The sequence below is a fragment of the Bipolaris zeicola genome, assembly GCF_000523435.1.
Source record: "Bipolaris zeicola 26-R-13 unplaced genomic scaffold scaffold_313, whole genome shotgun sequence".
Taxonomy (NCBI): Eukaryota; Fungi; Ascomycota; class Dothideomycetes; order Pleosporales; family Pleosporaceae; genus Bipolaris; species Bipolaris zeicola.
The window spans coordinates 1-23347 of record NW_006912362.1 but is presented as its reverse complement, the minus strand read 5'-3'; the positions used below and the strand labels follow the sequence as shown (position 1 = coordinate 23347).

The 23347-nt window shown below is 47.9% G+C and overlaps 10 protein-coding genes across 10 annotated transcripts; 7 read left to right on the top strand and 3 right to left on the bottom strand.

The window, feature by feature from the left end:
* Positions 1–470: 470 nt before the first annotated feature.
* Positions 471–2202, bottom strand: COCCADRAFT_110205 (uncharacterized protein; the record flags this gene model as incomplete). Its single annotated transcript, XM_007719483.1, has 5 exons — positions 471–1269; positions 1331–1500; positions 1561–1690; positions 1790–1932; positions 1993–2202. 5 exons carry the CDS (start codon positions 2200–2202, stop codon positions 471–473), a joined length of 1452 nt encoding a protein of 483 aa, XP_007717673.1.
* A 1073-nt stretch (positions 2203–3275) lies between these two features.
* On the bottom strand, positions 3276–6054 carry COCCADRAFT_30631 (uncharacterized protein; the record flags this gene model as incomplete). Its single annotated transcript, XM_007719482.1, has 3 exons — positions 3276–4057; positions 4492–5944; positions 6010–6054. 3 exons carry the CDS (start codon positions 6052–6054, stop codon positions 3276–3278), a joined length of 2280 nt encoding a protein of 759 aa, XP_007717672.1.
* A 432-nt stretch (positions 6055–6486) lies between these two features.
* Positions 6487–7527, top strand: COCCADRAFT_110206 (uncharacterized protein; the record flags this gene model as incomplete). The annotated part of the gene is made up of 1 exon (XM_007719481.1): positions 6487–7527. The coding sequence occupies one exon, from the start codon at positions 6487–6489 to the stop codon at positions 7525–7527; it is 1041 nt and encodes a 346-aa protein (XP_007717671.1).
* Positions 7528–7965: 438 nt separating this feature from the next.
* COCCADRAFT_110196 (uncharacterized protein) lies at positions 7966–9247 on the top strand (the record flags this gene model as incomplete). The annotated part of the gene is made up of 5 exons (XM_007719480.1): positions 7966–8417; positions 8497–8665; positions 8724–8991; positions 9041–9140; positions 9196–9247. Coding segments are annotated over 5 exons (1041 nt in total), but the record flags the coding sequence as incomplete, so codon positions are not given.
* Positions 9248–9713: 466 nt separating this feature from the next.
* On the top strand, positions 9714–10873 carry COCCADRAFT_110204 (uncharacterized protein; the record flags this gene model as incomplete). The annotated part of the gene is made up of 2 exons (XM_007719479.1): positions 9714–10424; positions 10499–10873. The coding sequence occupies 2 exons, from the start codon at positions 9714–9716 to the stop codon at positions 10871–10873; spliced, it is 1086 nt and encodes a 361-aa protein (XP_007717669.1).
* Positions 10874–11420: 547 nt separating this feature from the next.
* Positions 11421–12820, top strand: COCCADRAFT_41381 (uncharacterized protein; the record flags this gene model as incomplete). The annotated part of the gene is made up of 3 exons (XM_007719478.1): positions 11421–11424; positions 12188–12297; positions 12404–12820. 3 exons carry the CDS (start codon positions 11421–11423, stop codon positions 12818–12820), a joined length of 531 nt encoding a protein of 176 aa, XP_007717668.1.
* A 1628-nt stretch (positions 12821–14448) lies between these two features.
* On the top strand, positions 14449–14733 carry COCCADRAFT_110210 (uncharacterized protein; the record flags this gene model as incomplete). Its single annotated transcript, XM_007719477.1, has 1 exon — positions 14449–14733. A coding segment is annotated over one exon (285 nt), but the record flags the coding sequence as incomplete, so codon positions are not given.
* A 171-nt stretch (positions 14734–14904) lies between these two features.
* Positions 14905–16526, top strand: COCCADRAFT_41380 (uncharacterized protein; the record flags this gene model as incomplete). Its single annotated transcript, XM_007719476.1, has 4 exons — positions 14905–14957; positions 15159–15366; positions 15427–16015; positions 16174–16526. 4 exons carry the CDS (start codon positions 14905–14907, stop codon positions 16524–16526), a joined length of 1203 nt encoding a protein of 400 aa, XP_007717666.1.
* Positions 16527–17674: 1148 nt separating this feature from the next.
* COCCADRAFT_110216 (carbohydrate-binding module family 6 protein) lies at positions 17675–19057 on the top strand (the record flags this gene model as incomplete). Its single annotated transcript, XM_007719475.1, has 1 exon — positions 17675–19057. The coding sequence occupies one exon, from the start codon at positions 17675–17677 to the stop codon at positions 19055–19057; it is 1383 nt and encodes a 460-aa protein (XP_007717665.1).
* A 1881-nt stretch (positions 19058–20938) lies between these two features.
* Positions 20939–23098, bottom strand: COCCADRAFT_30625 (uncharacterized protein; the record flags this gene model as incomplete). The annotated part of the gene is made up of 1 exon (XM_007719474.1): positions 20939–23098. A coding segment is annotated over one exon (2160 nt), but the record flags the coding sequence as incomplete, so codon positions are not given.
* Between the last annotated feature and the right edge of the window lie 249 nt (positions 23099–23347).

Genomic DNA, 23347 nt, shown 5'->3' with positions numbered 1-23347 from the left:
GATAGATAGTACGAGTAATAGTAGCGACTCTGATAATTAATTTAGTATATTGTAATAGTTTATTAACTGTAATAAAAGTCTGTGATAATGTGTTGAAGTTGTCGCGCTGGTGGGGCGCGAGCGATTCGCTTGGGTGAGCGATTCGCTTGTGAACCACGTTAGCTCTTTAGTAGAAAGTCGCAAAGAATTATGAAAAATTATTGATAGAAGAGCGTACGAATAACTGTCGAATAGTATAATGTGGGGAGGTTAATCTTAGTATCGGAAACTGAATGATCCAGAATTTGTTACTTCGCTAAGGACCTCAGCATGTTCCGTTGTATGTGCGAACCCGCAGTACACAATAGTAAGTTATGCATTATTGTGTTCGGAGTGGACGTTTACCTAAAAGGATCGCAAAGCCCTGACTGTATTGCACCTAAACCTTCTAAGCTGTGTTTCGCAACGAGGGACAATTGAATACAATTTCGCTAATATACATAGAGGTTCTTCACCTCCGCATTGTTCATCAGTATCCTCTTGTTTCGAGCCTTGAGAGAGTACTTCATGAACAGCGCTACGACAATCACTCCGACTGCGAAGCTAATACTTGCACACCACGCGGTCCTGTAATGCGGCGAATCCGACGCGGGCCACAGGTAAGGAGTGTACACATTTGACAAGTTACCCAGCATATTGATAATGGCAAGCGCCACCGATTTCTTTTCATTGGTCTGGCCAAGAGTTGCGCTGCTCCACCCCAACAGGATATTGTTAATGCCGAAACTGAAGCCCACAAAGAGGAAGATGCTGAATAGGCGCGCGGCAAAGTTGCTGGTGGCGAGGGGAATGATGAAGCCAATTATTACGATGCCTTTGCATATCACGATATGCCAAGTACGCTCGTTCCAGCGACCCGACGTCCAGGAGATGATAAGTCCAATGATGGCAGCGAGAAAGAAAGGTGGGCACGTTAAGGCGAGTGTTACATTCCGGCTATATCCGAGGCCCAGCATGACGGTGGGGATAAAGTTCTGGAATCCAAGCGAGGAAACATGCAGGTTGTACATCAGAGTCATCGCCCAGGTACGCCAGTCAGTAGCTGCGTGTCGGAGACCGGACCAGACGCTGGTGCTTTCTTGTATATCAGTTGTGTCGATGAGGATACGGTTGTGGGCGAGTTGCCTCTCTTCTTCGGTCAGCCATTTGGTGGTCAAGGGGTTATCGGGAAGAAGCCAGAAGGCCATGAGAGCGGTAAGTGCCGAAAAAACACCCTGGATGATAAATAGCCTGTCATCCAATTAACCATCAAGAAGGAATGCAGTGTTGAGGGATGTGCAGGCGGACATACCACTGCCAACCAGTCAATCCAAGCTTCTTATCCAGCTGAAAGACGCCTGCTGCGATGAGGCCTGCGAAAGATCCAGAGAAATTATTACCAGTGGTTAGGATAGCGAGTCTGAAAGCGATCTCCTTGCGCGTATAGAATAAACTGATGATATATAGTGCCCCAGGGTAAAACTAGAAGTAAACGTTAATCATGTTGCTAAATCCGCAAGATGAACACAGGCGGAGACCTACTGGAGCCTCGACAATACCAAGAATGAAGCGAAGGATCATCATACTGCTGTAGTCGTGTGCCAAGAATGTCAAAAGACTGACAAGCGACCAGGCAAAACCAAAACCTGCCATAACGAGGGAAATCCGGAACCTATTCAATAACATATTGCACGGCACTTGTGCAGCTCTAATCGTTGACAGTTGATCAGTACTGTGCATGCAATACTGGATGAACAGGAGGTCAACTTACATATAACCGACGAATAAAATAGACACGCAAGTGTTGTATTGTGTTCCCTGTAACCCAAGATCTGCTTCAAGGTTGTTGAGTCTCGCGTTGACGATAGCGTTGCGATCCAGGTAATTAAATGTGTACATGAACCATAGAATAGGCTGAGAAAAAGGTTAACTTATTATATTATCCGTCGACCTTGAACTAGTTTTGCAACTTACCATGATGTAGTAATCCAGTTTCCTCACGAGCTTTATCTCTCGAGGGTCTGTCTTCGCATGTGCACCGAACTTATCCACTTTGTCCATGACGGGTAGCTTCAAGTTTTCCACGTCGCCGTGCTGTATAGTGTCGACGAGCATGATGTGATTTTGGGTGGCTTCATGGTCCTTCGTTTTGGTGTCGCTGATTGTGTCTGGAGTCTGGGACATAGGTGCATACATCATGGGCCGAGATTGAGCAAGACTGTTTTGTCGGATCTGAACTTGTCTGACAGGTGCCTTATATGGCTAGGAGGTGATCTCACAGTATTTATGGAGCGATGAGTCTCCTTGTTTCGGCCTAGGATACGGGGAAAGGACTTATTGCGTACTATGTACTAGGTTCAGGTACATGAGTCCTTATCTCGACGAGATACCTCTAGTGCGTATATGTGATCGAAAGCTTGGCTTTCATAAAACTTGGCTGGCAGGACTTGTAAGCACACTATGGTCACTTGTGATAAAGGAGATAAGGTAAATCCAACGATTGATAGTGCGGATGTCAATGACAACTACTTGTAGGAAAAGACCAAAGGGATCTTGCTTTAATATGAACGTAAAAACAAACTCCATCAAGTTTTCTTCACATTAGGGATGGCTCTACAGGGCATCGATAGAATATATATAGGGATTCGCATGCGATGTGAGGGATTATCTCGCCTCCTGGGACATCACCACGTGGCAAAACTTGGGAAAATACCGTGTATGAGCTTGAAATAATCTCAATGGGCATTCATGGTCGAAGGGTAACTACAACACAGCTACTGATGCCGTAACACTCATTGCCTCTTGGGCTAGACTCATTTAGGTAGCTAAGTCGTAAAGGGCGACTAATCAGTAGACTGCCATGATACCCTTATCATCGGCCGAGATAAAGTGCGGGGTCGGAGCTCTTCCGGAAAGGAGGTAAGTGTTTTGACGATCACTCATCTGCAAAGCTCAAGGCACTTTAACAATTGAGAAAGAAACCGAAACGGACAATCGAAGCATTATAGATTCTTGACAGTTTGACCTTGGCCGACATGATTCGCAACGTGTTGAACGAAATTCCATCAACATGAGGGAGACAGCGGTTCAACTTTTTCCCTCAGTTAGGGCAGAAAGTATCGATAAAGATACGGAGGCTCTACTAGGGTATACTATCCAGAAGACAATGTGCCATCATTATCCGGTGCGGATACTGACCACCTATCGAGAGCCAGTGCGGATACTGCCCACCCATGGAGAGCCAGTCCGTTTTTCGCTCAATACCACTCCTGGCCCCTTGCTTTGCGCCCCGCTTCCGCCGGCCGATATGCCCCGCCTTTTGCTGTCCCCAACCCCTCCCTTACCAAGCCGATCAAAAACTGCACGCCAACGGCCACGCCATCCACAACCATGACCTGCCTCTGCTTAGTGCCGACGGCGTCTTCGCAGGCTTCCTTCGCGCCTGTCATGCCCGCGCACCCAAGCAGCAGACAATCCGCCTTCCTGCCCTCTACAAGCTCCCTTGCCGCGCGCGTCACACCCGCAAACACCTCTTGTTTTGGCTTGTTTTCGAGGTCGAGTACCGAGATCTTGCACGCGACACATCCAGCAGAATAGTTGGCGAACCCGGCGTCGAAGATGGTCTGCGCGTGCAGGATCTCGGAGCGCTCGCTGGTAGTTATGACACCAAGCTTGTTGCCGCATATGCGGGCTGCGTATAGAGCTGATTCCATGATGCCGAGAACGGGTGCTTCAACTTCTTCGCGCAAGGCCGTAATAAGTGGGTGATTGCTGAAGCAGGCAACGAGGAAGGCGTCAAAGCGATGTTTAATAGGTACGATTCTGCGCAGGCACTCGGCAGAGGAGAGGATGCCGTCGACGCGGCCTTCAATCGCGCTGGGAGCTGGTGGGGGTGCGGTGAAGCCATAGACTGTTACGCCTGGGGGGATCTTGCTCGAGATGTTTTGCAGGCAGGCGTTGGTGATGTGAGGAGATGAATTTGGATTGATCAAGAGGATAGAGATTGGAGTTTGTTGAGTACCCGATACTGATGGTAAATCTGTGATAGTCACATCCATCCTGGTGTGGCCCTTTGGTCTATGATGTAGTGTGGCTACCGTTTATTTTGTTTCGTTGTTGATTGACAAGGAATTAAAGACATGGCGAGCGAGGAGTCGGTTTCTGTTCAGCGACTAAGCTAAGTGCCACGACTCCTTCCCCACACCATATCATCGGAGCCAAATCAGACAGCCGAGCCCGACTGCACTCGATACGATTACTGACATCAAAATCAATAATGCTTAAGCATTAGCTAGCAACTTGCTCAAATGAAAAAAAAGCGAAATGGGATGTAGAACGTTTGATCAACATAACTACAAGATATGCCCACATCAAATTCATACAGGCACCAACCATTTCACCATCATCGATGTGGAAACCACTCAATATACAGTACTATTCACAACCAGAAATCTCGTTCTCCTGGTATCATACCTCTTCCTTGCTGGCCCATTCTGCCCGTGACAACCTTTCCCTTGTTCCGACGCAAGAACTGCCCAACACCCTTTGCTCCCACAATACCAGCGCCATCATGTTGCCACACAACGTTGCCTCTGAGAATCGTGTATCTCGGCCAGTTCTGAACAGAGAGACCTTCAAATGGTGTGTAGTCGACGCCATGATGGAGTTTTCCTTGGGTGATAGTCACAGTACCTCTCGGATCCCCAGGTGGATACCATATGACCAAATCCGCATCAAATCCTACCATCAAAGTCCCCTTTCTGTCATCCATTCCATACAGCTTGGCAGCATTGCTTGCTGTGAGTTTCACAAACTGTGGCAGAGTGATTCGTGCCTTTTCGGGTGGTAAACACGCTTCCGACTGGTTGAATAGTAATGCCATCCTCGTCTCCAGGCCCGGTAAGCCATTGGGTACCTTGGAAAATCGAACAACACCGTCCACGATGCCGGCCTTTTTGCCTAGAGGGTGGTCGTACTTTGTCGCGGCATGGTCCGAAGACCAGACAGTGAACGCTCCGTTAGCGAGGCCGCGCCACAACCCCTCAAGATCCGACGGATGGTGGCGCAAAGGCGGTGCACAGATGAACTTAGTGCCGTGAGAATGGTCACCGTTGTGGCATTGCTTGATCTCTTCGGAAAGAAGAAACAGGTAGTGAGGACATGTCTCGGCATGAACTGGCAGGAGGCGCGCTTGCGCAGCCATAACATGCTCAAGGGCCGATTCGGAAGACATGTGTACTAGAAGAATAGGGGCATCGACGAGTTCAGCGAGTGAGATAGCCCGGTACGATGCCTCGTCCTCCGCAAGGCGCGGTCTTGCGACTGCGTGGAAGAAAGGATCTGTGTTGCCTTTTGCTTCAAGACGCTTGATGACCATGGCGATCATATCCGAGTTTTCCGCATGTATCATGGTGGTCATACCCAAACTACGGCAAGAGAGCATGACATCGAGCAATTCGCCATCATTAAGTTTGTATGGCTCGTACGTCATGTACAGTTTGACAGAAGTAATACCTTCATCGACCAACTTTGGCATCTGGTCTTCGAGGATTTCCTGGGTAGGATTTGTGACGACAAGGTGAAATCCGTAGTCGCAATACACCTGGCCATTTGCCTTGGCGTGATATTGCTGCACGACGTCCAGTACCGAGGTTTCATGACGTTTCTGGCCGGCAAAAGCGAGAACGGTAGTTGTTCCGCCTGCAATGGCACTCCGCGAGGCACTCTCCCAGGTGTCGCCGGTTGGCATATTGTCTTGTTGAATGTGCGCATGTGAATCTATTCCACCTGGGGTGATGTAGGCACTTTCGGCATCTATCACTTTGGCATCGATTTGTCCCATTGCCAGGTTATATCCAAGTGCAGCAATTTTGCCATCTTTGATGCCAATGTCTAGACCAGCGGGGAGAATTTCGTTTGCAGTCACCTTGAATCATTTTCATGCATCAGTGGTCCAGGCGACCAGGCATTCTGAAAGGGGACGGTACATACGAGAATGCCATTCGTGATGACGCAATCATATTGCTGTTGAGACATGGTTGAAGTGAGACCTGTATGCTCGGTATGAATGAACAGCAAGCTCCATCATGTTGCGTTGGAGGTAGGCTTTGGGTATCATCGTCCTCGCCATCTTCCGATGCCGCTTCTGACGGTTGGCTATTACACAACCCTTTCCGGCTGTTATCTCGGCCGTTCGCTACGTACCCTGGTTGGCCTTGGCATCGGCATGGACATCGGCTTATATGTTATCGGTGCACACCTAACAACAAATTGTCCTTTCATCGATGTACTTATCTCCATCCATTACCCAAATAATTTTGATTGAAGATCAATCGTGCGTCTCCACTCATACTCTGACCATGCTCACCCCCATGTCCTTCGGGTGGTTGACGGGATTTCTTGATGGCCGCCTACCACTCCTTCCATATCGCTGACTTACGGAAGTGCTATTCGGCAGAAGCAATCAACATGAGTGGGAAACCAGACTTGCTCATAATCGATTCAACCGTCCAGGAGGTCGACGTCGCTCGCCGTCAAGAATTGTCCGATAAGGTCAATTTGCTATATTATGATTGCCCTACGGTTGATGAATTCAAAAAGCGGATGAAGCCAGGGGGCCCTTATGCCAATATCGTGGCCGTGATGCGCAATGGCTGGCACAAAGCTGGCCCTCTAGCTGACCAACGTCTTTTTACTGCTGATGTCGTGGCCTGCTTCCCTAAATCGCTGAAGCTCATCGCATGCAGTGGCCACGGGTACGACGCCGCAGATATCGATGGATTAACCACTCGGGGAATTATGTACTGCAATACGCCAAACGCATGCACCGAAGCTGTTGCTACAGCTACCCTATCTCTCATCATCGACTCATTCCGCTTTCTGTCCTTCGCGCAATGGTGCGCGAGGTACAATTGGATGAAGAGTCGAGAGCTGGGCCCCATAGCTGTCGATCCTACCAACAAGACTCTGGGTATCGTAGGACTTGGAGACATTGGTCTGGCCGTGGCTCAGAAATGTGAAGCTGCGTTTGGTATGAAGATTCATTATCAAGGCCCAAGACCTAAGCCCGCAGTTGAGAAGTTGTTGAGTCATGGGGCCGTATACCATTCAACCGTTGAGGACATGATTCCCGAGATCGATTGTATCGTCCTTGCTGCACCTTACACCAAGGAAACTCATCATTTGCTGTCGCACAAGCAGTTTTCCCTCGCAAAGAAGGAAGGTCTACGGGTCGTGAATATTGCGAGAGGTGCAATGATTGATGAGGACGCCTTGATAGAGGCTCTAGAGTCTGGGCGCGTCCCCGGGGCTGGACTTGATGTTCACGCAAGCGAGCCTGAGGTCAATCCCAAACTCAAGAATAATTGGAAAGTTGCTCTGCTGCCACATATCGGCGTCTGCTCGAAGAGTAGCTGGAGCGAATTTGAGAGAATAAATTTGGACAATATCAAGGAATTTTTTGCAACAGGACAGCCATTGAGACCACCTGTCAATCGTATTAGCGAATAAACTAAATACATATACCACAAAGATCCCATGTCTTTGGCGGCATGAAAAATCACTATAACGTGACCTGTTTTTGATATGTCTCTAAAGGCATCCTGTCGGCGACTGCCGGTGAAGGCGGAGATATTCTTGTCATCCAGTTTGATTTCGCCCATATCTTGGCGCCGGACATTGCCTCTCCTTGTTCATGCAAGGGTGGGGCGGAGGAATCGCCGATGACGGACCAGGTATCAGAACGGCTATAAGCAGAGTTACATTCAGGTAAGAATAAAATCGCATCGCTAGTTCCATCATACTAGCTTATTCAAATCGTCTCTAGATTGTCATTCGCCATTTTTGTCAGATCAACATTCATCGACATCAACTATGCGTAGGTCAAGCGCCGCTAGATACTAGTTCAGTGCAACACGCTAATTCATCCCCTCTCTGCTCCGAATATTAGCTTTCTTTCTCGTTATCGGAGCTGGAGTCGTCGGCCTCACGACAGCCCTGGAGCTTCGGCATCGGTACCCCTCAGCTAAAATCGTAATAGCAGCAAAATATCTCCCTGGCGACAGCGCACCAGACTACGCATCTGCATGGGGAGGCGCGAACTGGTTCCCTGCTGCTACAGACAACGGCCCCCAACAAGATTATGAAGCAATCACGTACCGCAAGTTTAAGAACCTTTGCTCAAAAAGACCGGAATGCGGCATAAAGCCCATGCAGATCAAATGGCACTATGAAGTTCCCATCGAGGAAGCCGGAATATTGACTCCAGCAACTGGGAAGCTGTGGTTCGAGGATCTGGTAGGTGGGTTAATAGAGATTGGGAAAGATGAGCTACCGAAGGGAACGGAATTTGGATTCGAGATGGCGAGTTTTGTAATTGATGTGCAGAGATATCTACCATGGTAAGTAATGATTTTAACTGTTTTCACTCCTGGTTCACCAACGCCAGTCTCTAAAACACTGGAAATAATCTTCTTTCAGGTTGCAGACCGAAGCTACCCGCCTCAATATCGAAATACATCGACGTATCTTCGGCTCCATCGACAATGCGTTCAGGCGTTACCCTCAAGCCACAGCCGTCTTCAACTGCACTGGCCTAGGGGCAATGACTTTAGGAGGCGTAGAAGACAATACTATGTATCCTGCTCGGGTAAGTCCTGCTTCATATCATGCCCTAACTACAGAGTCTCACTGCGATGTGAATATAGGGTCAAATCCTTTTAGTAGAAAGCCCGGAGAAGCCGATAAAAAACATGTATTTCCGCGCTCCACATCGTGCTGGCGAAGCCACACATATCTTCCCTAGGGGAGAGAACGGCGGAGTGATCCTGGGTGGATGTCGCCAGAAGAACAACTGGAGTGGTGAAGTGGATCTTGCGTTTGCTGAGGTCATCAAGAGGCGATGCTGCTCACTTGCACCAGAACTGGGGAAGCCAGAGGACTTGAGAATTATCAAGCACGGAGTTGGACTTCGTCGTACGTGAAATATACTGGGTATATAATCAACGGCACTAACTTTAGACAGCCGCAAGAGAGGGTGGGCCACGGGTAGAATTAGAGATGCGGGATGGCAAGGTGGTCGTTCACAATTATGGGGCAGGCGGAGTGGGCTTCCAAGCATCTTGGTGTGTTCAACTCATACATTTAAACTGTACTAAAGTACTCACACATTTTTTGTAGGGGTTTGGCGCGATATGCCGTTGATCTACTTCCTGGAAGAGCACGAATGTAGGGGATGGGGTCCTTCCTATAACGACAATACACCCTATAATAATACAAAGGAAAGCAGATGGTAAAGTTCCATGCTTGAGGTTATCAGTATGATTCGCTGGCACAGAAGCAGAAAGTTGAGTGACCAGACTCTCTCGTGATCGATGTCGGAAAAGTGAAGCCCTCCATGGACGAAAAACGACTACCCTGTCTCGATGCCGCTTATCAGTACGCATCCGTTCATGACTTGCATCTGTAGCCGCCTACCTAAGGTGGGTTCGATCGGCACGCCCCGGGTTCAAAGAGGGGACGTTTGATAAGATCAAATGATGAGGTGCCCCGCCATCACATCCGTGCCGGTATCGCAACTCGGCCGAGCGATCGGCTTTGCCCGACCATGTTAAGTATCATCAATACATGGCATGCGGCCAATACTATGGAATAAATCTTAGAAAAAACTACAATTTACCACAAAATCATACTGAAATATGAATTCGATTACAGGATCGGACCAGCCGAGGCTGTTGGTTGTTGCTGCAGCGCAGATGGGCCCAGTCAAAAGCCTCTCCACACCTAGAACAGAAACTCTACACCGAATGCTCACACTGCTCGAAAAAGCCGCCGAGAACAACGTCAAGCTTTTGGTATACCCCGAGCTAGCTTTTACCACGTTCTTCGCTTCCTATATCATTAGAGATCCTGAGGAGCTTGCCAAATTCTTCGAGCGAGCCTCCCCCTCAGATCCCTACGCCTTCGTCAACTCGCCAAATATCAAGCCTCTCATCGACCGCGCAAATGAGCTAGTAATTGACCTCTACTTTGGCTTCGGCGAGCGCTGGGTCGACGACGCCAAAACGACAGATTTCAATACGGCGGTATACTACTCGGCATCGCAGCGCAAGTGTTTAGCAAAGTACCGAAAGGTGCACCTTCCAGGACGAAAAGAGCCACTCACGACTCCAGGATTCGCTCAGCAGCTCGAGAAGCGGTATTTCACAGTCGGTGATCTGGGTTTTCAGGCTTTCCGGGCGCCGGGTTTGGTGGAAGGTGCGTTGAAGGCCAAAGACGTTGATGCAGCCGCTGTATCAAAGGAAAACCAAGGGAAAGGCGATCCCATTATCGGAATGCTTTTGTGCAATGATCGTCGATGGGCCGAAGCATGGAGATGCTACGGTTTACAGGGTGTTGAGCTGCTGCTAGTAAGTCTTGCCTCCATTTCTTCTTTTGTTTTACCTTTGGCGTAGGCGACTGCTTAAACTATTACTATCTACAGGAGGGCTACAACACAACAGCATTCGCCCCACAATACGAAGGCACTCCCGAATGGCAAGAACAAGAAGCTCTTCACCACCACCGTCTCTCCTGCCAGGCAGGCAGCTATCAAAACGCCTGCTTCAGTATTCATTCTGCCAAAGCTGGTATAGAAGATCACGGCTCACTCATTGGCGGGTCAAGTATCGTCGATCCCAACGGCCATATTATTGCCGAGGCGAAGACGAAGGAAGATGAGCTCGTGCACGCGACTATTGATCTAGCAAGATGTAGGAAGGGGAAGGGCCGTGTTTTCGCGTTCGACGACCATCGGAGAACAGAGCATTATACAAGGTTGTTGGAGCAGACAGGAGTGGTAGAGCCGGATTTATTATAGTTAAGCATCTATATAAAATTGGTATCATACAATAGAGCGTATCGAACAAAGGTTCTATAGGTCTTAAGAAAACAGGCGACACATCGTTTTGTTTGATTTGGACGGTGAAGTGCACACATGACGGGGAAATCTCTCGCCTTTACTCAAATAAGCACTGCACACACCAATCATTAACATACCGGTGTTTCATGGCGGGAACTTTATGCTCATTGACATGTCGCTCGTGACCCCTAGCTTTCATGACAGGCACTTATTGTTAGTCAGTCGGAAGATTAGAGAGATCTTGGAAGAACGAGGTGAATGGAAGTTTGCAGTACAAAGCACACAGGCGTACCTCGTATTAGGTGAAACCAGGGCAGACGTGTGACGCATGAGGTCTTCTTCTAAACCTTATCGGCCATCAGACCAGCTATTAACATAGCAGTTAACTATATTTTATTTCTCCAACTTACTAAGATTGCTCTTGTAGGCACTAAAATAACAGCTGCCTCTCAGAGAAACTTGGACAAAACCTAGAAATTATGTTTCATCACTGTTTAATCGCGTCATGTGTTGATGCCCTCCTACACTTTGTGACACTCAAAGTTAGGCGGCGCAGTCGTTACCGATACTACTGGCACAGAGCTCTGCATATATTGGTGCTTATGTCAGAATTTGATAGCTGGCCTATGTACTAACGCTAGTACAGAGATGACGCTAAGTACCCTTAGGTTTGCCGCCTCAGGTCTGTTGTAGAGATTATTAATCTGCTGTTGGTAGCTTAACACCAAATTACGGCAGCTAGACTAAGACGAGACTGTCCGGCCTCGTTCTTTATAATCATGGCCTATCAACGCACGATCCGAATCTCCCGATGCAGCCAGCCTGCATGCCACCTGGACCTACTGCTTGACGCCTTGGTGCTTGAGGCATGCATATTAATCAGCACCGGCCTCTTCGGATCTGTGTTCACTCAACGATCGCGCGATTGCGATTCTGTGCTGATTAAATCGTCATGCATGAGGGAAACAGGGACCAGGTGGTATTGGTACAGCGAATCGGATCACGATTCTTCTCAAAACCAAAGGTAGGCGAGCTAGGCGAGCTAGGCAACACGATCGTGAACATCCGAGATTTACGCCTTGCAGAAAATCGATTGATTACAAAAGGTCGGACGTACATCTGTAGAAAAGATTTTTAAACCCGGATCACTACATAAGCTTGATGTTTCTCGAAATTGAATTCCTACCCCACTGGCCCTTTCTTTTGCTTCATCCTGTCCGCCTTGTGGCGTAGAGCTGAGAAATAACAATCACAATCCAGACGCAGTCATAGATTCTTTCAACGATCGCGGCTTCCCCATAGTTAACCTTTCGAACGACGGTTGGTCTACCGAGGACGAGGCTACTGCCACCTGCTTCTGTGGATCTGTGCAGTTAGTTTTAGTAAGTCTTTTTGCATTAGATACTCTGAAAACTCTGATAATTATGATTTCTTCTTGTCATGTCTCTCATTGTTACGCCAAGTTCCCTAAGCTGATGTCGTTGAAAGCCTCTCCAGAAACCTGGCCTCCTAAGCCGCCATGTCTGCCATTGTGTCGACTGTCGCAAGATCGGATCCGCCTTCTACCAATCCAACATCACCGTGGCAGATTCGCATCTCAAACACATCCGTGGTGAGAACAACCTCACCGCCTTCAGCGAGACGGAAACAATCCGTGCCAACGCGCGAATGACGAACTACTTTTGCAAAACATGTGGAACTCTTATGTATCGCCGTGGCGCTCGGTTCCCTGGAATGACTATCTTACGTACTGGCACTGTCGATGACCTCTCCTTGGCGGAAACGAAGTTACGGCCACAGGTGGAGCAGTTCATTGAGAGGAGAGTTGCCTGGTCTGTGCCGATCGAAGGGGCTGCTCAAGCGATAGGGATGCACCAGCCTTCTGATATAGAGGGAATTCCATAGAACTTTCTAAATGTAACTAAAATGTATTTCCTTTTACTTAATCATAATCATATCGTTCATTGGAAACATTATAGATAGTATATCATAGAAGATATATTAGTATATAGTGATTATCAACCGAAAAAGAGAGATAGCATGAATATATAGAAAGAATAAAGAAGGAAGTATATGCTAGGGCATAGATAATACTACTAATCATAATGATATGTAGCCATATGTTCTGCTCTAAACTAATGAGAGACTTAGCCGTTCTAGCTACCTACGCGAAATCTTCAGCGACCATTACGGCTGCGATGTAGGTGCTCTTGAAGTCTTCAAGGTCAACAATGATAGGTGTGTCAACTAGCCCTATCGCTATCTCAACTAACTTATGGACTACAAAAGCAGTCTGCTGCATGGTGCGAAATCTTATCTTTGAAAACATCTACGAGTATAGGCAGATCGAAAACCCACGAGGTCCTCTGAAGTATGTTTTGAGGTTCTTGAGGCGCTAGTGTGTTAGTGTGCACTCGTCGGGACATGAGCCGCTGAATTTCAAAGTTGTCACACTTTCAAGGTACTGTCATATTTCCTCCAAGTCGCCTCTCTGGGAAGATTTTCGAAGTCTTTTTCTTGAAAGTTGATTGATGAAGTTAAAATTCATTGGCGGAGCAATTAGTACTGCAGCGGTGGTTACGACAAGTGACAAACAGCATAGAACTGACATGTGAGGAGCTACTCTCTTTCGTTACACCTTGGCGATCTAGTTGCAGCAGATGTACTACGTCCTCTCAGCTGCACAGGGGTTTCTCCCTCGAATAGTTGACAGAATTTAACATACTGCTTTGCCTCCGGCTGATTCAGGGCGAACTGGGTTGCAGCGACGGTGTGAGCGCGCGCGACTTAGCGTCTCCGCAACACACACGCGAACTTGAGCACGTAACACGACCTCGCATTGCATATTGCATGAGGGAAACAGACCGGGTATGTTTCCCCTGACTGGTGAGCTTCCGCCGATATGATGTATGGTATATACTTAGAGATGATCTCTTCGATGTCACCTGACATTCGCGGCGCCAATCCACTTCGCCATCGTCCGGATGCTGTGGCCACGCGCAATACCCCCTCAGGGCCAATGCTTAAGGCGACCTGGTGAAGCAACGACGCCATGATTAATTTTTCTGCTCGTTCGAATGATTGAATAGAGAACAGGCCTTCCAGCCAATGCTACTGTGGAATCGCGGGTTGCGCGCCCAAGAATTGGTCACAAGGCAAACGCGCAAGAATAATGCAAGCTGGGAAATCTGGCTTGGGTTTTGTAAACCTGTTCGCCGAAGCCATTAGGCCATGGACGGTGCAGCTACTATGTTCTGTTACCGGCCGGTTGATATTTATGTCACTATGTATCCCCAACAAACCGACACAGCTGAATTCTAGCTTTGCATATGCAGCTCCACAGCTATGATTGAGATATGCAGTGTTTACTGTTTGTACTGTGATGCAATTACTAGGTTTGATAAGCTGGCTGCTTTGCATCATTGAATTGTTGCTTGTTGAGCCGTGCTGCTCAACAATGGCGTGCATACTTGCTGTATAGAAGCGGCATAACTCTAGCCCGACTGTGCCATGATTCAGTCTCATAACAGCTACCAGCTGTTGCTGTTCTAGCACCTGATTTTATCATTTTTGTACAGTTTATAACACTTTTACAATCTACGCTATCGTCATACGACATTTTTTCTCTAATACAGGCACCCATAGCGAAATCTCGCTGTATCTTTCAGAGTTTGCTGTTTCTAGTCGAAGTCCTTTTCCTGACCGAGCCGAAAAGTGGGTTTTTCGCCAGGTTGCGTGGGGAAAGTGAGGGGTATGTCCAGCGCGGAACTTGCACACGGTTCTGCCTCTCGAACAAAGATGCACCGGAAAAGGGGTAAAATGCGCGCTAAATGGGCTCGGAAGCTGCGTTCCGGCCCTGGGATAGATACCCCTAACACCCAAGCTGCGCTTCTTCATGATGGAATGAGCCGAGGGGCGCATCTAATGCGATCAAGCATAGTGGAGAATACGGATAACTATGGGCTACTCATACCACAGCACCGGTGGAAATGATCTATAGCCAAATACCTTATGGAACACTGTCGGTAAAAGAAGTTTCGGGGTATGTTAGGATGCACTTTTGTACGCCCTTCTGAATGATCATGCGATACCACGTCCTTTCTATTATCATTCCACCGGTATCTGCCTTTGCAGTTATCAGATCCTCTTCTTCTCAAAGAGAGTGCTCCTCTACCTCCATCGACCCACCAGAAGTCTATGGAGCCTCGATTATCTCTATTAAAGATACTTAGGCAACTTTGAGATCCACATCTACTACGGTTTGTAATGTCACAATCGATTATGCCCATCTCGGACAAAATGATCACATCGTAGTATGGCTTGGATTGCCTGATAAGTGGAATGGTCGATTCCAGGGCGTAGGGGGTGGCGGCTATGCTACGGGTGAACCGTCACGTATGGAACCCGCTATCTCTAAGGGGTATGCGACAGTGGCTACGGATGGTGGACATGTAATCTCTGCTACCCCTGCAACTTGGGGTCTCGTCAGTCCAGGCAATGTCAACCTCTAGAATCTCCAGAATTTCGCTTCCGTTGCACTTCACAATATGACGGCCATGGGCAAGAAGATCACCGAATATTATTATGATAAATATGTTGCCAAGTCGTACTGGTATGGCTGCTCGACTGGTGGAAGACAGGGCCTTATGATGGCGCAGCGATATCCAGACGCCTATGACGGTATCCTGGCTGAAGCTCCAGCAATCAACTGGGCACAGTTCGTTCCTGCAGAGTTCTGGCCTCAGCTCGCTACGAAACTACTTGGTTATATTCCAACACAATGCGAGCTCACTGCTATTGCCGAGGCGGCTGTCGAAGCTTGCGATGAGCTAGATGGAATGAAAGATGGTATTGTGTCTCTGTGGGGACAGTGCGAATTCAACGCTATATCAGCAGTTGGTAAACCATACAATTGTACTGGCAGCGTCTCTGGTACAGTTAGTAACAATGCTGCCACACTCGTACAAAAGATCTGGGAAGGTCCACACGACGCTGATGGCAAATTCCAATGGTACGGATTATCTCCGGGGACACATCTAGGCAGACCATCAAATACCACTGTTACCTCCTCTGGTACCCTTAGTGCCGGCCCACCCTTTGGTACCGCCTCTGCGTGGATTTCGGTCTTCGTCAAAGGCAATAAGACATTCAATCCATACTCTCTTACGCAGGAAACTTAGGATGCAGCTTGGCAGAACTCGGGCAATCGTTATGATTCGATCATTGGTACCAAAGACGCCGACTTTCCACTTTTCAAGCGGAACGGTGGCAAGATATAACATGGCATGGAGTCGCTGACCCACTTACATTTATCAACGGTTCCGTCAATTATTATGAGCGTGTTAGTGCCATAGATGCTAATGTCACTGATTTCTACCGCTTCTTTTCCACGCCAGGTGTAGGACACTGTAGTGGTGGTAATGGCGCCGCTCCTTCACGGGCACTCGATCAGTTAGTCGATTGGGTAGAGAGCGGTAATGCGCCTGCAACATTGCAAGCGAACTCGACTGTTCAAGGGAAAATGTGGGATAGGGATTTGTGTCTATTCCCATCCATGTCAATCTATAAAGGCTGTGACCCATCAGATGCTTCTTCCTACACGTGTGAGTAGCTAGGGTACTAGCTTGTATATAGTACATATTCTTCTAGAAGAACACTCTACACTGGGCTAAAACCTAATGTGAGGTAGATTTTGTCTTACTTACTATTTATCCTAAAGTACTAAGTACAAGGAAACAGCCTTGATTTTGTAGACGAAGCTTCTATTGGTGTCAATGATTTTTTTTCTTAGGACACAGACCCTCCCCTCTGAGAGTTTCACAATCGTGATATGCGGGCCTGTTATACTTATCTTTCCAGATCTCTCACAGGTTGTTTATGCACGAGCGCATGTATAAAACACCCCATACGGTGAACTCAAGGATTGAACTAAGAATATTAGGATTGTGTAAGACTACTATGAATGGCATTTATAGCCAACTGACTGTCAGTAACCGTGGCTCTGGACAGGCCTCGCGCCTGTACGAAACGTGAGTTTTCGGTACGTGTACATCCTGCCTCCCGACGTTGTTCGCTTCGACTTACTGGTGCGTAGTAGGAACTATGCGATAAATTTCCGACCGAATCACGTTGCAACTTAGGGACGCCTTGGCTTTGCCCCACACGGGAGAGTGTTGTACGTCGTATGTGCGGAGTAGTCTTCACCTCCATCCGCAAATCATGATTTGTGGATTATTTATGCTTAATTATGTATCCGAAAATCGAAGCTATGGTCGGGCTGCAATCTCGGCTGTCCACACGAAATTTGCGGGGTTCGTATTGCAACTATACCTGAAACGCTACCACCTACGGACTGCCTCGAGAGCGTTGCCCCGCCGGGAAAACTATCGCATGTTTGCATTCCACGTCTACCACAAGAACGACCCCAAGTGTCATTAAAATGCTTCATTTAAAAAAATATGCTTTGCATCTCTTGGCAACGGCGATCAGCGTTCAAACCGTCAAGTACCGCAAGAGGAACCCTGCGAGTGGAAGAAACGATGCATTGCTTAGTCTGGAGGACGTGCAAACATAACTATTGCGCTAGTTTCATATCACGACGGAGGAACTTTTTAGAGTAGCAGGTAATCAAATTCCGTCCTATATATAGGACAAGAAGGTGTGAGTATGTTGTATTCGATTCTTTAGAGTCAATCCCTTTTTGGTTTGACTTGCCAATTCGATTTACAACACTATCGCCACTCTACTTTCCGTCGCGTCATGGCAGCTTTAAACCCTAGGACCTTACTTGAGGGCCTTGCTGCCTTGCTTCCCACTGTGCTGTATGTCGGAACACTACTCAATGGGGTTGGGGTAGTGAGAGCCGACAATCCTATCGTCCAAACGATCTACACTACGGACCCAGCACCTCTTGTCTACAATGACCGCGTCTATGTCGTTACTGGCCACGACGAAGACGGATCTACAACATTCAACATGAAGGATTGGCACCTCTATTCGACGGCGGACATGGCAAATTGGCAGGATCATGGGTCGCCAATGAGTTTGAAAACATTCAGCTGGACTAATGCAAATGCATGGGCTGGGCAGATCATCCAACGCAACGGAAAGTTCTACTTCTATGCCCCAATGCGGCGCACCACTGGAAGCATGGCTATTGGCGTAGGCGTTGCCGACAACATCACCGGACCATACCGCGACGCGATCGGCAAGCCGTTGGTTGATAACAACGAGATCGACCCAACTGTCTTCATAGACGACAATGGCCAGGCGTACCTATACTGGGGAAACCCAGGTCTCTCCTATGTAAAACTAAATCAAGACATGATATCCTATAGCGGAAGTGTCAACAAAGTTGAGCTCACGACTGCTGGATTTGGCCCTCGGAGTAAGGGTACAAGGGCCACTGCATATGAGGAAGGACCATGGTTCTACAAGCGTGGCGGACTTTACTACATGATTTACGCAGCCAACTGCTGCTCCGAGGACATTCGTTACTCCACCAGCACCAGTCCCACTGGTCCCTGGACCTATCGCGGACTAGTCATGGCAACAGCGGGTGCGAGCTTCACAAACCATCCTGGCGTTGTCGATTTCAAAGGCAACTCATACTTTTTCTACCACAATGGTGCCCTTCCTGGTGGGAGCGGTTACACACGATCGGTATGCGTAGAACGCTTCGTATACAATGCCGACGGTACCATCCCTACCCTTACAATGACAAAGAGCGGCCCACCCCAAATCGGTACCGTAAATCCGTACGTGCAACAGGAGGCTGAAATGATAGCCTGGGAGTCGGGCGTAGAAACCGAAGTTTGCAGCGAAGGCGGAATTGATGTAACGTCGATTAACAACGGAGATTACATCAAAGTCAAGGGCGTCTCGTTTGGCACCGGAGCCAAGTCTTTCAGTGCAAGAGTCGCGTCGGCGACCAGTGGTGGCAAGATCGAGCTGCGTCTAGGTAGTACGACTGGTACCCTTGTCGGCACATGTACTGTTTCTGGAACGGGCGGTTGGCAGACCTGGGCCACGGTCACCTGCCCTGTTAGCGGCGCTACGGGCACTCAAGATTTGTATCTACACTTCACTGGAAGCGGTAGCGGCAGCCTTTTTAACTTCAATTGGTGGAAATTTGCACAGTAGCCTATTGATAGCAGAATCTATAACTTGTCTTGACATCTGTTTGTTACATAGGGTATCAGATCGATTATCTTAGAGAAGAAAAGTAGGCTACACCCAAACTTGCTAGAATTAGGTACTAGAAGAATTAACCTTGTACTAGTTAAACTAACTATCACAATATTCTGAACTAAAGACCGACTCTTAGGTATCCATGGAGCACCTTTCGGAACATTACAGTCACCGCCACGTGTATAGAAGTATACAGTCTTAACTGCCCCTAAGGAGACTCCTTAATGATTTATATTAAATCTACTTCTTGATATATCGTGTGTCTATCCGCGAAACACACACAGATATTTTCAAGAGACTTGGCAATATTGTCTGTGCAGCGGCACACTCACACTTTTCGATATCTGCCCAAGGCTTGGTACATATTCAGAGCTATCTACTCTAGAACGTTCGCGCCATACCACATCAGCTTACTCTTGTTTGCTACTTTACGACTCTTGGCCCCAGAACACTTTCCTTCGCGCCCCTATGACTACTTCTCTCGAAGCGTGGCTTAACAATCTGATGATTAAGTCGAATAATGAGATTGTCGGTTATAAAAACTAGAGCTTTACTATCTACCGTACAGGGTACGGAGCTTTAGCTGATTAGCAATGGGAGCGACTTCTCCAAAAGATCCACGCTAGTGCGTACGAGATTGTTGTAGAAATGGCTAAAACGACTGGAGAAGACCCTGGCTTCTAATAGATATGGTCGCTTTTTCGTCTCGACCCACGCTCGGACCCTGCTTTGGCCAGTCTCAACGTGGATCAACTTCGCGACCTATACAATAGTGGTGAGGGCGGCTAACTAATGAGCACGAATTATAAGTTGCACCATGCATTCCTCTTCATAGATGCCGAGGCTCTATCGGAAGTAGACTCTGATAATTCTACCATCAAATGTGGATGTCGACTACCGCGCTGAGGACTATATTCCGCGGAATACGGGAATGGGTGAACGACATCACTTCGGATGGATGCCAATGAGGGCTAGAAGCGTGGCAGAGTTATGGTCAGCATTGGACGATTGAGAATTGAGTCATATTGCCCCTTTAACAATTGGTGGAAGTCACCTGGTAATTTGGGATGGGGTTCACTTGTGATGCGAACGAGCACGGAAGTCTTGGTTGCGGAGCACGAAGATGTTCAGATCTGAGTCTATTCTCAATTCAACACTGACTATCTTTGTTTCAAACTTGATAATATTTTCGATCTGGAAAAGTGCTTTGCAACTAGTTCATGTTTGTGGTGTCGATAGTTAAACGGGTTAGTTGCAATCTTAGATCGTCCAGAACCTCAAGCGTTGCAGGAGCTGTGTTATCTGTGCTGGCCCCCCCAGTAGTGCTGCATCCCATCCATGGTAAACAAAACAAAACCTATTGTATGCAATGTGACTTATTACAGATAGTCTTGTACCCATTTGCTCCAGAAATCGCCAACAAAAGCTTGCTCGTAGGAGTTAGCCAAGGCAACTCACTAAAACGAGAATTTCAAAAGGATTGCATACAGAATCCGCCTTGGCTTCCAATTCCAAGTTAAACGGCATTACGGCCCCTTGGAAATACTTTCGAGTAGTGGATGAAAAGCGCAAAAGAAATTGCTCTTGAGGCCGTTCGTGGACTGCGCGATGGCGAAGAATTCAGTAAGGCGGAGCGATTAATAAAGTCAGAGAGAGACCTAAGCATTTAGGCAGAGCGACTAGACGCATGTAGGTAAACTTAATTGCTTATAACAGAACGTGGATTAATACTTCTTATCTTATTATTAAGGAGGCGCTGTGCACTGGCCATCTCACTCATTACGTTGACGGTGGCTGAACGTCCTTGGCCGCTGCAACTTCTACACCTGTTCGTTACAATAACATCTTAAAGATACTCTCTCTAGTTTTGCCTTCGGATAGTCCTAATAAGATGTTATCAACTGCGCGCTCCAATTTCTGGATCATCTTCAGCTCAATTCTGTGACAATCATACTCTATCCTGAGCACCCAGGTATCGGCGCTTATTTCCGTCCATTCAAACATCAACAGGAATTTACTGCCGCTCGCCCAGCATTCCATGGGTGGTGGACGACGAACATCGCATCCAGGAATATTCAAGCATGATTCGACGGCATCTTTGAGATGAAAGGTGACCATTGCTTGGAAGATGGGATGGCTGCAAGGAGACAATGGATCGTTCGCTTCTATCCCCAAAGCTGAGAGGATATTACGGAATGGCAAAGCCGCGGCAATAGCCTGCTGGCTGGTGTCGCGAGTCGCTCTTAGCAAGTCTTTCGTGGTCGTTGTCGGAGATGAAGTCTGTATGCGAATTGGCAGACGGTCGAGGAACAGACCCACGGACTCTTGTTCCAAGTCGCCAACGCGGTTTTGGAAGGGACACCCGAGAATGACGTCGTTGGTGTCGGTTAGCCATTGGAGTGCTTGTGCGGCGACTGTAATGGCGAGATGGTGGTGAGTGATACCGTAGACTGGAAGCAGCTTCGTGAGTTTTTTTACGGGGGAGCCATGGAAGGTTTGGAACCGAGAAGTCCCTTCGAAGACATGTTTGGGTGAAGGGGCCGGAAGTTTGAGTAATGTGTCCAAACGTGGAGGCGTATTGCTCAGGTACTTTGACCAAAATGTCATATCACTGGTTTGAACGGGACGTGACCAGCCTGGGGCATTAAGATAGCGCATGCGCGGGGTTGGTAAGAGATTTGTCGCATACACAGAAGATGTCTCGCGCAATACGCTCTGAATACTATTTAGGTCAGTAATGGCGTGACTTGCGACTATCAGTAATGTATCGCTCTCACGATGAAACAAGACACGGATCAATTTGTCGTGCGCTAGGTCGAAAGGAATATTGATCTCGCTAGAGATATCAAGTACTCTGACTTCGAGAACGTGTGGGGGAACAGATCTCAAAGTACGTATCGGCCCACAATCCGATGGGGTGAAGTTGGAGCGCAATATGTCGCGTGATCTCAGAACATTGTTCAGAGCGGTGATAAACTTGCATCGATCAAACGAGCCGGAAAGCTGCAGTAATACCGGTATGCTGAATGTTGTTGCAGATGTAGCGGCGTGATGTGACCTCCACATTTGCACCTCTAGCGGCGAAAGTTCGTTCTTGCCTAGTGGCTGGACTTCATGCAACTTACTGCCGGTTCTGCTCCGGATGATGCTTGCCTGGCCCCGTATCGTGGGACTTCGAATCACATCACTGGTCGATATTGCGACGCCGAATATCTTGGAAAGTCTTACGGCAAGCAGCATCTGGAGTACAGAATGACCACCAAGACTTAAGAAATCTTCACAAGAAGAGGGCTCTTCGTTTCTGTCGATGTTCAAGACTGCCTTCCACTCTTGTGCGATACGTCGTTGTATATTGTCTTCCAGTACACTCCCCTTGTCATTGGTATTGGGGACCCTTCGCTTTCTCGCATCCACAGCCATGGCCTCAAGAGCCTTGGAGTTGACCTTACCATTTGCCGTCATAGGCATGTCGTCAATTGGAATGATGGTGTGCGGGACCCAGGTAGGCTGCAGATTCTCCTTCAATCGCTGTGAAAGGCTTTCAATGTTGACTGCTGCAGGCTTTACAAAAGCCACCAAGGTATCATTTGCAACTAGTACCGTCGCTAACATGATGCTTGGGTCCAATTGATATATCTTTTGTTCGATAGCGGCCAACTCGATGCGGTAGCCACGCAGCTTGATTTGACGGTCGACTCGACCAATATACGTAATGCAACCGTTCGCTGTATATGTAACATAGTCGCCAGTGCGGTACATGCGCTCGCCCTTGTGCCAGGGATCTTGTAGAATGCATCGTTCGGACTTTTGCGGTGCATTGATGTAGCCCGGCATGACCTGTATACCCGCAAGAAAAATTTCGCCCACAACGCCGGGTTCGACAATTTGGTCAAGGTTGTCATCCAGCAGATACATGCGCGCGGTGCGAATAGGACGCCCTATGGTTACAGCAGATCCTGGTGTCAAGCGCGTGAAAGATGTGCAGATTGAACACTAGCAGGCGTCAGCATTTAGTCAGTATGGTGAACCGGATACCAATATACATACTTCAGCGGGTCCGTAACGTGCTGCATACCTAAGCGAGTTGGCCAGGCAAGCGAGTTGGCCACCCCACCAAGTTTGCGCACACGGTTTAACTCTATACACAACCACTCTACGCAATATATTCCAAATGCCTTCAAATGAAACAGATATTCAGCTTGCTATCTCTTCTCTTCATACTCATCAAATCCAGAGCAACCG